Source organism: Bubalus kerabau, chromosome 23, assembly GCF_029407905.1.
Source record: "Bubalus kerabau isolate K-KA32 ecotype Philippines breed swamp buffalo chromosome 23, PCC_UOA_SB_1v2, whole genome shotgun sequence".
Lineage (NCBI taxonomy): Eukaryota > Metazoa > Chordata > Mammalia > Artiodactyla > Bovidae > Bubalus > Bubalus kerabau.
The window spans coordinates 21,207,843-21,221,730 of NC_073646.1; the positions used below are offsets into that span (position 1 = coordinate 21,207,843).

A 13,888-nucleotide genomic window follows, 5' to 3' on the forward strand; every position below is an offset into this window, starting at 1 on the left:
TTGTTTTTAAAGTTTTTTATTCAATTTTTAATTTATCTTTTATTTGTGTCTATTTTTATGGTTTCCTTCTCTTCACAGCCACTGGCACTAATTTTCTATTTATGATGGAATGACAGGTGTATATTCCCTTATCCCAAACCCTTGGGATATTTCAGAATTTGGAATTTTCCAGAGTTTAGAAAGATCACTCTGTGAATCTACAGTATTGTAACTGAACACCCTCAGCAGTGTCTGGGGGAAGCACCTTGTAAGCAAGTACATTAATATTTCTGTGAAGAAATCTGTGACAAATCACACTAATTGGAATAAATAGAGACTATAAATGGTTTCATATCAATTCATGTCAGATTTTGCTGGCAAATGAGTTTGTCTTAAACTTTGGGAAAAACTTACAGGTTTCAGACTTTTTTTGGACTTCAGAATTGTAGATGAGGGATGACATTTCCATTAACATTTTCTTTTAAAATAAATTTAAGTGAAACATTTAAATTGATTTAAAGAAAAGTATTAAGAAAGCCACAATAAGATAGGTGGTAAACAGCTATGGAAAAAATTGAGAGGGTTGGAGTGGATCTACCGAGGATAGGGAAGCAGATGTATAAGATTATGAGAGGGTTTGGTAGGGAAGTCTGCTCTGATGAAAAGTGACTCTGGTGTTCTTGTTTGCTGGGTAACTTGGAAACATATTTTGTCCACCAAAACTGGATAAGGCACACCAGGCTAGACAAGCTCGCATGATGCCACGTCATTGGTTCTTTTTAAGACAAGAGAACAGATCTTGAACCACTTCAGGACCAAGAACAGTTCCCAGCACAGACCAGGTTTGAGCGCTGTTTGAAAAGTGAAAGTCACTCAGTCCTGACTCTTTGCGACTCCATGGACTATACACTTCATGGAATTCTCCAGGCCAGAACACTGGAGTGGGTAGCCATTCCTTTCTCCAGGGGATCTTCCCAAACCAGGGATTGAACCCAGGTCTCACATTGCAGGCGGATTCTTTTCTGTCTGAGCCTCCAGGGAAGCCCAAGAATACTGGAGTGGGTAGCCTATATCCCATCTCCAGAAGATCTTCCTGACCCAGTAATCAAACTGGGGTCTCCTGCACTGCAGGTGGATTCTTTACCAGCTGAGCTACCAGGAAAGCTGTTTAGGGGAAATAAACAAGTAGCTGTCCTTAAAGCCCATTCAGCTTTTCTTCTGGGGGCTCTGCATGGGGTAGGCAGCTTGGTCCTTGAAGTTGGCATGTTGCTGAGCACGCTCTCCTGGTCTTGTTTGGAATGTACTTTGCAGCTTACCTTTTCTGAAAATTCCTAGCGGCCACTTACATTGTGGTAGGCTTCAGCCTAGGTGCTAGGGTGTAGGTACCAGACTAGGTTCCCATGGCATGCACTGGTGAAGGCATATAATGCAGTGCCTTCAGGGGCTTGAAAAAGTAACATAAGAATGTAGTGGCCTGGGTAGGGATTAAGGTGAACTGGAGAGCCAGTCTAAAGCTGGGAAAGCTGCTTCTCATCTCTGGCACAGGATGCAATGCAGTGTGACTGTGTGGGTCTAGCATTGCTGCCAGATCGTCCTTTTTTTTTTTTTTTAAGAATCCTGAAGTCTCGTTTTCATGTAACATCTCCTGATAATTAAATGTTGGAACCGCTTTGAATTTATTTTTTTAAAACAGTTTAATAGACCTAGGGTTGCAAGCAGCAACATTGGAAGAATACATAATTTTTATAATGCAGACTCTGTGTTAATGGTAGATGTAAGGTATAAGCCAGAAGTGCATGTCTGCTGTGTGTGTGTGTTTGGTGAGAGGGAGGAGGTGATGCTGAATTTTGCAGGACAGGTTAGCTAGGTGAGAGGGAGGGACAGTGTTCCAGGCAGAAGGATGTATTGCCTCCTGGGGGTTACACATATGGCTGTCCATTCTCCAGGAGTGAAGTGTGCCAGGAAGGAGTGAGGGATAGGGTGCTGGAGAGGGGGGCAGGACTCAGAGCTTGAAGGCCTTATTGTGTAAAGAGCTTGAATTGCATCCTGGACAGGGGGCAGAAAGGGTTCTAAGCAGGGGAATGACATGATTCCAGGGAAGCACCAACCTGGACAAGAAAGAATAATGTGAAGGAGTAAAGACAGGGTGAGAAAGCAGAACCCCCTTCCTCAGAATCTTTGGGACCCTTAGAAAACGAGCAGGATGACTTTAGAGGCACCTGACATCCCATCTCATTTCACACCCACGGGAACTAATCACCGAGTCCTCTAAGGCAGAAGTGATTGCAGAAAGCATCTTGTTCAGGGCCCTTGAGCAGAATTCCCACTGCTGTGTGTCTATAGCACACATCACTAATAGATCACTGCACTTACCCTTTGTAGAACCCTTACCGGACTCACCTGTGATGAATTGAGAATCCACATTGGAGATAAGTTCTCTGTGCAATCCCACATCTAGTCCAAAAGCACAGAGAGGCTGTGGAACTTACCCAAGTCACACAGCTAGTGTGTGGCAGAGCTGGGACACAGATTAAAAGCTTTGCCCTTAGGTGTGTGTTTTATCCACCACATCAGTGTTCCTCCTGTGGGGGACTTGAAGCATTGTGGGCAGGGTAACTTGCACTGCATTAAACAACATTAAGTTGCCTTATAAACTCTCTTTTACTGTTGATTACTTCAAGGAGGAAATCTCAATTTGGAGCTAAAAAATATATATATATTACATATATATTTAAAAGAGGCCCCAGGATCAAACATTGTTGGCCAACAGATCTAGCTAGAGTTGTTTTGCTTCTTCTGGCATATTTTAAACGAGTACTTATTGCAAGTCATCCTAAGTTTCCGTTTTTGGAAATTGCCATTAATTTTTTTTTTCATTTTATAATACATCTATATTAGTAGTGAAAGAGTGGTCTGATTTTAAGGAAAAATCCTGAAGAGTAGCACAGATGAGAGATACATGGGTACCGCAAAGTTGTGCGGGCCCAGGGCGGATGCCCGAGCTTTGGGAAAGTTTCGGAGGGGCGCCTCTGAGGGCGCTGTCCCCTTTCCCCCTGCAGGAGCTGTCGGCCGAGCAGATCGCCTCCCTGGGCCCTGAAAACGCGGCGGCGGTGACCCCAGCCCAGCGCCGGCAGCTCAGCATGTTGCAGCTGCAGAGCCTTCAGCGGGCGATAGATGGCGCCAAGGCTCGCTCCTGGCTGGATGCGCCTCCGAGCGCCAGCCCCGCCCGGACCCCCTCCTCTCTTTCTCCTCCAGGTGAGCGGGACGGACCCAGCCCCACCTCCCACTCCCAATCCCCCTTCCTCGTCTCTCGGTCCGCCCCGCCTGAGATGGGAAGGCGAGAAGGCTCCCAAAAGTCAGGGTGGGGTCTCTGACGGTCTTTGAAGAGCCTGCATTCAGAGAAAAACCCACAGTCCGTACCAAGCATATGTAAAGAATGGTCAACTCCGGAGCACTTGCAAGTCTTGGGATGGGGGGAGCTCTTAAAAATTGCCAGCCCCACGGACCCCACCCAGAACCCACTGAATCAGAATTTCTCAGGACTTAAGCCCTTTCAGTGGTTCCTTTGCTCCTCCATCCTTCTCACCGTCCAGGATTAATAAATTCAGTCGATATATTTCGGGCACCTACTATGTGCTAAGCCTGCTGTAGGAGCTGGTGAGTAAGGCAGGTGAGGTTCTCTCGTAATAAACAAGGAGATTTCAAATCTGATTAAGACCAGGGAAGGAAAGCAGCAGAAGGAAGTGGTGGTGACGAAGAAATGAGCTGAGCGGAGGTGTCGGGGGTGGGGGTGGCGGTGGCTTTCTTTCCCGGTTTTTTTTTTCTCCCTGCCTGTCTCCCCTCCCCTCCCCTCGCCCTCACACTTCTTTATGACTCCTGTCTTTAGTGAGCACCGTCTTTGAACAAAGCATGGTGCTCGGCTCTGGGGAGGCAGCTGTGAACAAGCCAGATGTGTCCTCTGTCCTTGTGGAGCTCCCAGTCCAGGGTGGGGGTGACGGAAGCCCCAGCACCCAGGCGACCATGAGGCAGTAGGAGGGGTGCTGTGATCCCAGGGATCGCAGGACACAGGGATCACTGGGGAGAGGCAGCTTCCTGGGCTTCGGGGAGGGGAAGCTGCGGTGGAAACCTCCTGAAGACTGATTTCTAAGCTGCAAACCCAGCTGGAGAGATACCCCGGCCACGTGGGGAGTGTCCCAGGTAGAGGCAAGAGCGGATGCAAATACCCAGAGTTCAAAGAGGGCTGGGGCCTCACCATCTCCAGGTATCCCCCCTCCACCTCCCCCCTTGGGGATGGGAGGATGCCCAATTTCTGCAGATGGGAGCCATGCCCTTTGATTTATTACTATCTTTAAACTTTTTCATTGAAATATAATCTGCATACATGTAAAAGTTATTTGAAAATGCTGCAGTGTTTTGGGTCTTATATAATGCACACAGTAGACCATGCACATGGTTTAAAATACGAAAAGTCGGAAAAGCTGTGAAGTGAAACATCCACCCTCCACCCGCTGTTCCACAGTCACCCAGTTCCCCTCCTCAGAGCAACCAGTGTTACCAGCTTGTGTATCTGTCCAGAGATATGCCATGCATATCCATAGATTATTCCTGCACTTTTACAAAAGCTTATTATATACTTTGTTCTGTGACTTGCATTTTTCACCTGAAAATTTACCTTAGAGACAGTTCCATGTCCGTATCTAAGAGCCGTGCAGTTCTTGGTTTTCTGGCTATGCTGTAACTGTCTTTAACTAGATCTCTATAGACGATAATTCAGTTGTTTCTATTTTTATACTGCTACAATCAATGCTGCAGCAAATGACTTTATATACTTTGCATCTGTTCAAGTATATCTGCAGGGTAAACTCTTCCAAGTGAGACTGGGGGCGTCAGAGGGTCGGTGCATCTGGAAATTCTGATGCAGGAGAAGCCTAGATCCTCTTTCCTTCCATTCACCCCACTGGCCTGAGCTGGTCCTGGCAGCTGGGTGGACCATTCCTGGGGGCCAGGCACTTAATCTTGTTTCCTAATCTTGCTTTGTTATCTGAACCACCTGGGTGTGATACTTAAAATCCAGATCCCCTGGCCTGGTACCTGACTTGCTGAATTAGAATTTTCAGGGGAAGATCCCCAAATTTGCATTTTTGGCCATCTCCCCAGATGACTCCTATGAGTCAGTTCTGGTACTTGCTAATTCACGCAGTCTCATATACTTTGCCCTCCCACCCTTTGCTATTTGGGATCATTATTCTTGTTTAGGGTTGAGCAAGCCAAGACCTAGAGAGGGGGGAGGTGCAGGGAGCTGGTGCGATGTGCCCACCCTCTGTGGGCTGCTGAGACCTCCTGTGAACTCTTGTCTTGTTTCCTTGTAGGAGCCTGGGTCTCCAGGGGTCTTGGGCTGGGCTACCTTCTCCTGGTCCTGATGCCCAAGCTCGTGTGGTGAGTGGTGTTTGCGCATCGCCCTGGGGCCCAGGCAGCTGGCCAAGGCACTTGCAGACCCCGAGGACGCTACAGAGGGTGGGAGTCCCCCACCCCGACTCAGAGCCTCAACGAGGGCAAGGAGACCCTGGGACTTTGGAACTGAAGAGGCACTGAAGGAAGAATAATTATTAAAATATGGTCTTGCACCTTCTTAAACTGGCTTGCATCCTCAGCAGGGAGACCTCATCTCAGTCTCCCTAGTTTTCCAGCCTGGAGACAGGGACGCTGGGGAGGGGAGACCATTTCCTGTCAACACCATGAAGACATTAGTACAAGTTAACACCCTCCCTCTAGAGGGAGATGCCAGCCAGCGATGGGTGCAGGCCAAGGCCCCTGGTTTCACCAAGGCCTGCTCTGGCTTCTCTTCTGGTTTTAATTTCCCTTCCTCGGAGATATAGGCCATATTGGATTTCTCCTTCTTAGATATTTAGCAGAGCTGAAATAAATGAATCCCATAATAGACGCCGATATTCCTGCCTGATTGTTGGGACTAATTGATGTTTTTGGTGGGCATTGCATTGCTTGGAAATTAAAACATTTAACATGGCTCAACGTTAAATCAATTTAAAAATGCATTTTCCAGATACCTTCCACTTCCTTGGGAGTCAGCTGAATGAATGGCTGTTAAACTTTCAAAAATATACCTTTCTTGGTGGAGGTGGTGGCTCTTCCAGGTTTTAAGTGCTCTGGGCTTTGGGGATGGGTTGAAATAAAAGAAAAATACACTGTGTAAGTCAGTCACTCCTGCGATTATGGTGGAGCAAAGCAAATGTACCCAGTGGCCCAGTCCTTTTGGAAATTTGCAAGATGCTCGTGACCTTTGGCTCAGGAAGGCAGAGCTTAGGAAGGGGTGCTTTGCTACCTCCTGGATGTTATGCCTTCTCAAATTCAGCCATCGAAGTTGTTTCTCACGACATAGCTTAAGGTGGCAATTTTTTTTGGGGGGGAGGGGGAGTTCCCAGCCTCCACCGTCTGCAACTCCCCCAGCTGTTTGCAGAGATCACGGTCACTGGCGTGTGAGTCAGTGTGCTGGCTATGGTTCTGATCAGTCAGGACCTGTGCTGTACCGGTTATTAATACAGGTAGATATTGTGGAGGCTCGCGGGTCTTCAGAAGTCTTGTGTGGTTATTACAGAAAATTAAAAGACTGGGGTGTGGAGGGTGTGGCCCTGTGGGTATTACTTGGGGTCTGATCTGATTTTCTTTCATCCTGGTGGGGAAGTGGTTGCTAGTGCTGCTTCTGGAGCCCAGATCATTTATCTCGTTACAAACTCCAGCCCCAGTTTAGCTGGGCAGGACCGGCTGCTTCAAGCAGGATGCTGGGTGAGAATGTGTCTGCCCAGATTCCCATCAGAGAGGCCTTGGACCTTGCTCAGTAGTCCCACTTTCTTCCAGCCTTGAATTATCCTGGGCAGCCACAACTTCCTATGAGTCAGACTTCATGCTGCCAACGCCAAGTAGCTTTGCATCTCACTTTCACTTCTGATCATTTGTTTTGGGTTAGTTTCTGGGTTGTTCCTCCCGTTGTGGATGACAGCAGGTCCCCCCGTTCTGCAGGTCCAGTCTGCATCAGGCGCTGCTCTGAGGTCTTTACCTGTGTCATTAGCTCACGTCATCATCATCATGACCCCGCCAGGTGGATGCTCTTGGTTCCCATTTTCCAGATGAGGTGACTGAACCCGAGAAAGATGAAGGAACTCTTGTCTAAGGCCTCTCAGATAGCGAGGATTTGGATTCTGACTTTTCGTCTCGCCCTCTGCTGCCTCCTGGATGGATATTCTTGAACTTCTCTAATGAGTTAGATCAGAGAGAGGTTCTGTAGATCCCTTCCCCTCCTCCTCTGGCGGGAGGCCAGCTTGCCTCATAGCTCATATAATTGGTGATTGCCTCAGGCAGGAAGACAAATCCAGCTTATGCCCTGCAGGACCCCCGGGGTCTCGGGTTGAAGTGTGCAGCCTTCTGCACGCAGAAAAGCAGAAGTCACACCGCAGGTACAGCTCCCTGTTCACCTTTTCAACATCAGCGGTGCTGTTGGGTTCCCAGCCTCCACCTTCTGCAACTTCCCCCAGCTGTTTGCAGAGATCACGGTCCCTGGCGTGCGGGTCACGGTGTGCTGGTTATGGCTCTGATCGGTCAGGGCCTTGCCATACGGTTATTCAAATTTTTGAACATTGCTCAGCTAGATCCTTTTACAGATCCCCTACCATCAAGCTTGATGGGGGCTGGGAGTCTTTCTGCACCTTCAGTCTGTCATCCAATGGGACTTAGATTTAAGCTATTCCCTCCAGTCCTGGTACCCAGGGGTTCAGCCACAGCGGCTGGGATGGGCCCCACTGCTAATGAAAGGTGGCTGTGAGTTGGTGCATGTGTGAACATGTGTGAGTGTGTGTTTACCTGGCTTTACTGAAGAAATGCTGTCATGGAAGAGGCAGTAAACAACTTAATATTAAATATTAGGTATTTTCTTTGTCCTTAAAAGTTCTTCGTCCATCTTTGCCTCCCTATAAAGCATATATGTAATGAACAGGGAGGCCTGGCAGGACTCCAGCCCACATGGTGTCTAAGTGGCATGTCTTCAAAGTGAAAATCTTGAAATCTTCTTGAAGTGAGTGTCCTTTCTACAAATCCATCCAGGATGTCCAGCGATTCCTGGGATTCTCAACCACTGCAGGAGGGTCGTTGTCCACTTCTCTGCCTTTCCTGCCCCAGGAACTGATTGCTTCAGAAAGGGACATAGCTTGTCTGATCCTTGAAATGTTGGCATCTCACCGGCAGGTGAAGATCTTATTTGCCTTCACCTTCATCCTGATCTTTTACGAGCCCAACAAAATGCCTGCCGATGAAATGTGGGGGAAGGGGCTGTCCTTGCCCAGGAGAACTCTGGCCCTGAGAAGTTCCTTCTAGTCTCTGAGACCCTCTGGAACACTCCTGTGTTGGGGGCAGCTAGACAGTGGTTCCCAACTCTTCTGCTCACTCCCTTTATTAGGATGCAACAGCCAGGCTCTTGCCATGTGGCTTCCATGTGCACCTCAGTGGGTAGAGTCTGCTTCCCCACCTGCTAACTCTGGCTTTGGCCGTTGAGCAGACAGGACACCATCCCTCCAGCAGAAGTCTTACACGTGCTCGTGTGATTTGACCTCTTGGCAGTTGCTTCTGCGTGTGAGGAGACCTGTGGGTGAGGAGACATGGAGCAGACCTGAGCCCAGTGCACAGCTAGGAGCTAAGTTGAGACCAGCAGGACCCAGCTGAGCTCAGCCAAGCCCAGGAGAGCCACAGCCAATCTGAATACTCATACGTGAGAAGTATGTATCTGTTAAGGGAAACCATTGAGATTTAGGGTTGATGGTTGCTGTAGCCAAAGCTGACTTGTACTCCATGACTTCCACATGCCTCCCTGGCACGGGCTGGTCACATGCTGGGGATAGGAAGGTGGTGCACTCTGACCCTTTCATCACATTCCCATCATTTGCCCTGGAGATTGTGCCCATTAGGGAAGCTTTTTGTCAAATGCTGTGCTTCTTGATACAACACCATGGCCCCTAACTGCCGCTTACTTCCCGTTTCCAAGACCAGGGGCCGTAGAAATCAGGTAACTGCTCCTCTGGGGTCAGAGCTTCTGCCCATAACATGGTTGTTCCATCTGCTCTGCCATGGCAGCTTTCATATCTAATGGCCCATCAAACTATTTCACCTGGAGCACTCACCGATCCAACATCATTGCCTCCAGCTCTGCAGCTTAGCTCTACCCCCTGGTACCATCAAGGCTCTGTTAGCTGGAGTTGCCCAGAGGGATGGATTTTCAGGTCAGGTAATAGCACATGGAATAGGTGCACCGGCCCATCCTCAGGGGAGAGCATCCCAGCTGGAGAAGCCATCGGGCTCTCCTCCAGGTGTGTGTCATCTCCACTCACACTGGAAGCTGGAAGCCCCACTGAAGTGGCTGAGGTCCACAAGTCTGACCTTGAGCTACTCTCCTTTGGGGATATGCTGCATCCGTCTTCTTCTGTTCTTCCTTGCCATGTCAGGCCCACTGAGCTCCCACTCTCTGACATCTTGGGTCAGGGATCCTGAGACTGATGGGCAGGCTGGTGGTTTTCCACTAGTGTCCAGTCAGCTTCAGGACCTCTCACACCAGGAAGGATTTGGAATTGGAGGAATGGACATGACCAGCATGTAGCCCCACTGGAATGTAAGTTCCCATGGGCAGAAACCCTGACCATCTTGTTCAATGACTCATTCTTCCTGCTCAGCAGTCCCCAGTGGGCTGGGTCATGGTTGGTGTTCACTGCATATTTGTTGAATATGTAGGTGAAACTACTTTCCCCCTCACATCAGACTGAACTCAGTAGGACCTCTGGTCAGGCAAGTATTGGTAAACTTCAGCTCCAAGGGAGCTGGGGAGATGTGATAAGAATCTACTCATTTAACAAAAAAGCATATTGAGAACTCACTTTTTGCCAGCCCCTGTGCTGGAGGCAGAACACACACAGTCCTGTCCTCATGCAGGCCACGTTGTGCTGGGAGCTAGAGGAGGCACACAATAGACACACACAGACACTGATCAGATAGTGATCAATACAATGGAGAGAAGTCAATCTGGTGGTGGTGGGGGTGAGGGCAGAGAACAAGCTTTAGGTAAAAATCAAGTGGGCATGGAAAAGATAGTGACTGAGCAGAGACTGGAAGGTGGTATGGGGCGGCATGCGTATACCTAAACTTATACCTATATTTCCATCTACATTCACATTGGCATCCATATCTACATCGACGTCATCATCTCTGTCTGTATCTGGTCCTGGTAGCAAAGAGGAGCAAGTGTGAAGTCCCAGAGGCAGGACTGAAGCGCCAGGTGTCTGAGGACCAGCAGGTGGCATGGTGGGTGGGGAGAGGCAGGAGATGAGGCTGGAGAGATGACGGGCCAGATCAGGCAAGGCCTCGGGGGCATCACTGGGCTTAGTCTCCTGGTTCTGAATGAACGGAAAGTGGAAGGAGGTTGAACCCCATGGGGTCTTTGCCCTTTTGCCGTGACACAAGGGGAACTCAGAAAAAGTGGCTGTGGCTCCAGAACTCCTGTGGGTTCTGTCTTGCCTCCTTTACATATTGTCCGCTCCCTGTAGTTCTCATCCTGTTGCTTCCTTGTAAAGAAGTCTTTGCATCAATTCAGTTTGGTGAGTGTTACCTTAATCTTAGAAGATTTAACTCAGGATTTTGTTTCCAGGCCCCTTGCTGTGTCCTCGGTGTGGGGAGAGACCTGACCCTTCCCTCCCGCCCCATGCTGATGACCCCTGAGAGCACATCTCCTTCTCCCCACACAGCCAGGCGAGCAGTCAGCCGCAGGAGTCTCTCTGCATCACTGTAGGTGATGTATCAGGACCCTCTTGACTTATATGCCTTCTGAGAGCTGGAAAATGTTCTGGATTCAGGCCTGGCTGGATCCAGGAACTGTGACAACATCCCCGGGAGTGGGCTTCCCTCTTGCTGTCTTCTGACTCTGCCTTTAAGCCTGGCTTCTTTCCTAGGCAGGCTCCCCTTTCACAGTGGCCACCATCTGCATTTAGACTCATAGCCTAACATGTTAGCATTATTGAGAGAGACTTTGGTCTTTCCTGGTCACGCCAGTGGAAGTCCCTGGATTCACTTTGATCAAACCTGCCTGAGGCAGGTGGCATCGCTGAGCTGACCCCTGTGGCCGAGATGGTGAAGTACACCAATTGGCCAAGGCTAGGTCAGGAGGTGACCCCAAATCCTACCCCAGATCACAGTGACCAAACAGCAAAGGGCTGATTCCAGGAGAGTTCAGTTACCAAACCGTGGCAGGCAGAATGCTAAGCTGGCCCCAAACTCCCTGGAGTGCATGCCCCACGTAACCTCCTCCCCATAAGTGCAGGCAGAACCTGTGCGTGTGGGTAGATGTCACTCCCATGACTGGGATGCTGATCGACTGACTTTGAGTTCCTCAAAAGGGAGGTCAACTGGGTGGAACTGACTTGATCAGGTGCGCCCTTGAAAGGAACCAGGCCCTTCCTGATGACAGAGCTGTTCAGAATGTGAGAACCTGTGGGGAGACCACAAGGCAAGGACTCAGGGTGCACTTAAGAAGGTGAGAGAGGGCCTTGGCTGATGACCAGCAGGAAAACAGAGACCTCGGTCGTACGATCAGAAGGAATGAAGTCTGGAAAACCAGCCATTCTGGAGGAGGACCTCAGCCCCAGACAAGACCCCGGCCCCAGCTGCACCATGATTTCAGCCCAGTGAGATTCTGAGCAGAGAATTCAGCTGCACCTTTTGACCTATAGAACTGCGAGATAATAAATGTGTGTCATTTAAGCCACTCTGTTTCTGTCAATTTCTTCTGTAGCAATGGAACACCAAGACACAGAATAAGGGGAAATGAACACAGGGGAGACAAAGTGACTGAGGTGTCTGAGGAGCTGAAAGCCGAGTGGTCAGCTCTGGTTGAAATAGACCAGCTCTGGAATTTAAGCTTAGCCTGGAAACATATCCTTGAGCATGAACAACCCCTACCGCCCTCCCCCCACCATTCTACCTCTTTTGCTTCTTGGCAGGAGGGAGGCCAGGTGTGTTTATTTATTTTCTGCATTTGTCATTGATAGTGACTGAGTATCATTTGGGCTTCCTTGGTGGCTCAGCTGGTAAAGAATCCTGCTGCAATGTGGGAGACCTGGGTTTGATCCCTGGGCTGGCAAGATCCCCTGGAGAAGGGAAAGACTACCCACTCCAGTATCCTGGCCTGGAGAATTCCATGGCCTATATAGTCCATGAGGTTGCAAAGGGTCAGACATGACTGAGCGACTTTCACTTAGCCTCATTTGCTCCTTTTCCACAATACTATGAATTTCCTTTGAGAACATTCCTTTAGGACTTTCACTCACGTGGATTAGGTGGGATCAATACTGCCTTCATTTCCAGTGCTGGGCTCTGATGCACTGAAATCAATCAGCATATCCCATTCCCCAGGTCACAGTAATTGATTCAGGGATCGGCCAATGAGAGCCAGGTCTGGGATTTTTATTCAACTCTTAGAAGAGAGAGGGAGAAGGAGAGGGAGAAAGCAAGGGGGATGTTCTTTTGTTCTGGACTCAAGCTGTTCAGCCATCTTGAAATTGTGAGAAGAGAGGTTGTATGAAGGAATGGAATTGAGAAATGGAAAAAGAATAGAGTTGAGAGAGGATGTGAGAAACAACAAACAAAAACTTTTTTTAAAAAAGAGTGATGATGTTAGAAAACCCAGGTTCTGGTAGAATTTTCTGGAGCCTGGATCAAACCATACTTGCACATCTGTCTTTGGACCATTTAGTTACAAGAACAAAATTGGGTTGGATTTTTTGATGCTTCCAATTGGTTTGAATAGCTTCTCTGTTCTTTCTTTTTCTTGATTTCCAAATGTCTGCAAATTGTTTTTTTATTATGGGCGTAGCAGATCACAAGGTGTCATTTCCTCTATAACAAATTGTTTATGCGTATCTTGGCTTCACAGGGCCCCTAACAGCTTTGTTTTACTCTGAAATTTGGCTCAGATGCACCTGAGTGTCTGTTGGGTTTATAGGGGCCCTGTTTTTGAAAACTATTCTTTACATAGATGACAAAGTAATGATTTAATGTTCAAGGTTTTTGCCTTGAGCCCTGGTCTTGTTCTGGAGGTGACACTCATCTGAGGTGGGAGATTTTCTCCTCTCACCCTCCAGGGACCATCCTTGTTGGGAATTTGGCCTCAGGTGGCTGAGTCATATCCAGCTGACTCCAAATACCAGTCTGGATCTGCTTGTCCAATGGGGTAGTGCCTCCTGTCCCCCGAAGACAGCCAGTACCACCTCCTGCTTTTCTTCCTCCTGATTTAGCATCATGCACGGCACGAATTCTGGGTACAGAAGAGGGGCTTTTAGTTCTCCCATGCAGCCTGCTCTTGGCAAGTCTGATTTTCTAACTGGCATCCAGCTGCATCTCGTATGATTTCCTATAAAGGCCTCCCTGGTCTTTACACAGGGGGGCTTTTCTCTTTGTTTGCATAGTCCACGATTGTCTCCATAGTCAAACACCCACGCCAGTCTTGTCAAGTACTGGGCTGTAGCAATGAAAGAACGGAGCTTAAGAGGCAAGGCTGCTCATTGGATCCCTGGGAACATGATATTATGGTTCTTCACTCCCCGCCGCTCCCCAAGGACTGACACTCTTACAGCATCCAGAAGCATGCTCAAAGCCCTGCTCTTGCCTGTACTACACTTACCAACAAGGCCTCCAGTTCAGTCTGGCTTTATTTTAAAAGCTACTTTGTGTTTCTCCATGTTGGTTGGAATACCAGCTGTGGAGAGCCTTCTGATGTCTGCTCCTTCCCAGGAGAATTGCTTTGACTTCTGCACTTTTTAGAAGCTCAGAACAAGCTGCCTGGTGTTTTGTTTGGATATTTTTCTGC

The 13,888-nt window shown here is 48.6% G+C and overlaps 1 protein-coding gene across 1 annotated transcript in view; it reads left to right on the plus strand.

The window, feature by feature from the left end:
* OTOA (otoancorin) overlaps nucleotides 1-6,421 on the plus strand; it is a 72,526-nt gene extending 66,105 nt beyond the window's left edge. The window contains exons 27-28 of the mRNA XM_055561459.1: nucleotides 3,039-3,234; nucleotides 5,349-6,421. Coding sequence (XP_055417434.1) covers nucleotides 3,039-3,234; nucleotides 5,349-5,419 — 267 coding nt within the window. The 3' untranslated portion in view covers nucleotides 5,420-6,421. The remainder of the gene's footprint in view (nucleotides 1-3,038; nucleotides 3,235-5,348) is intronic.
* Nucleotides 6,422-13,888: the final 7,467 nt, after the last annotated feature.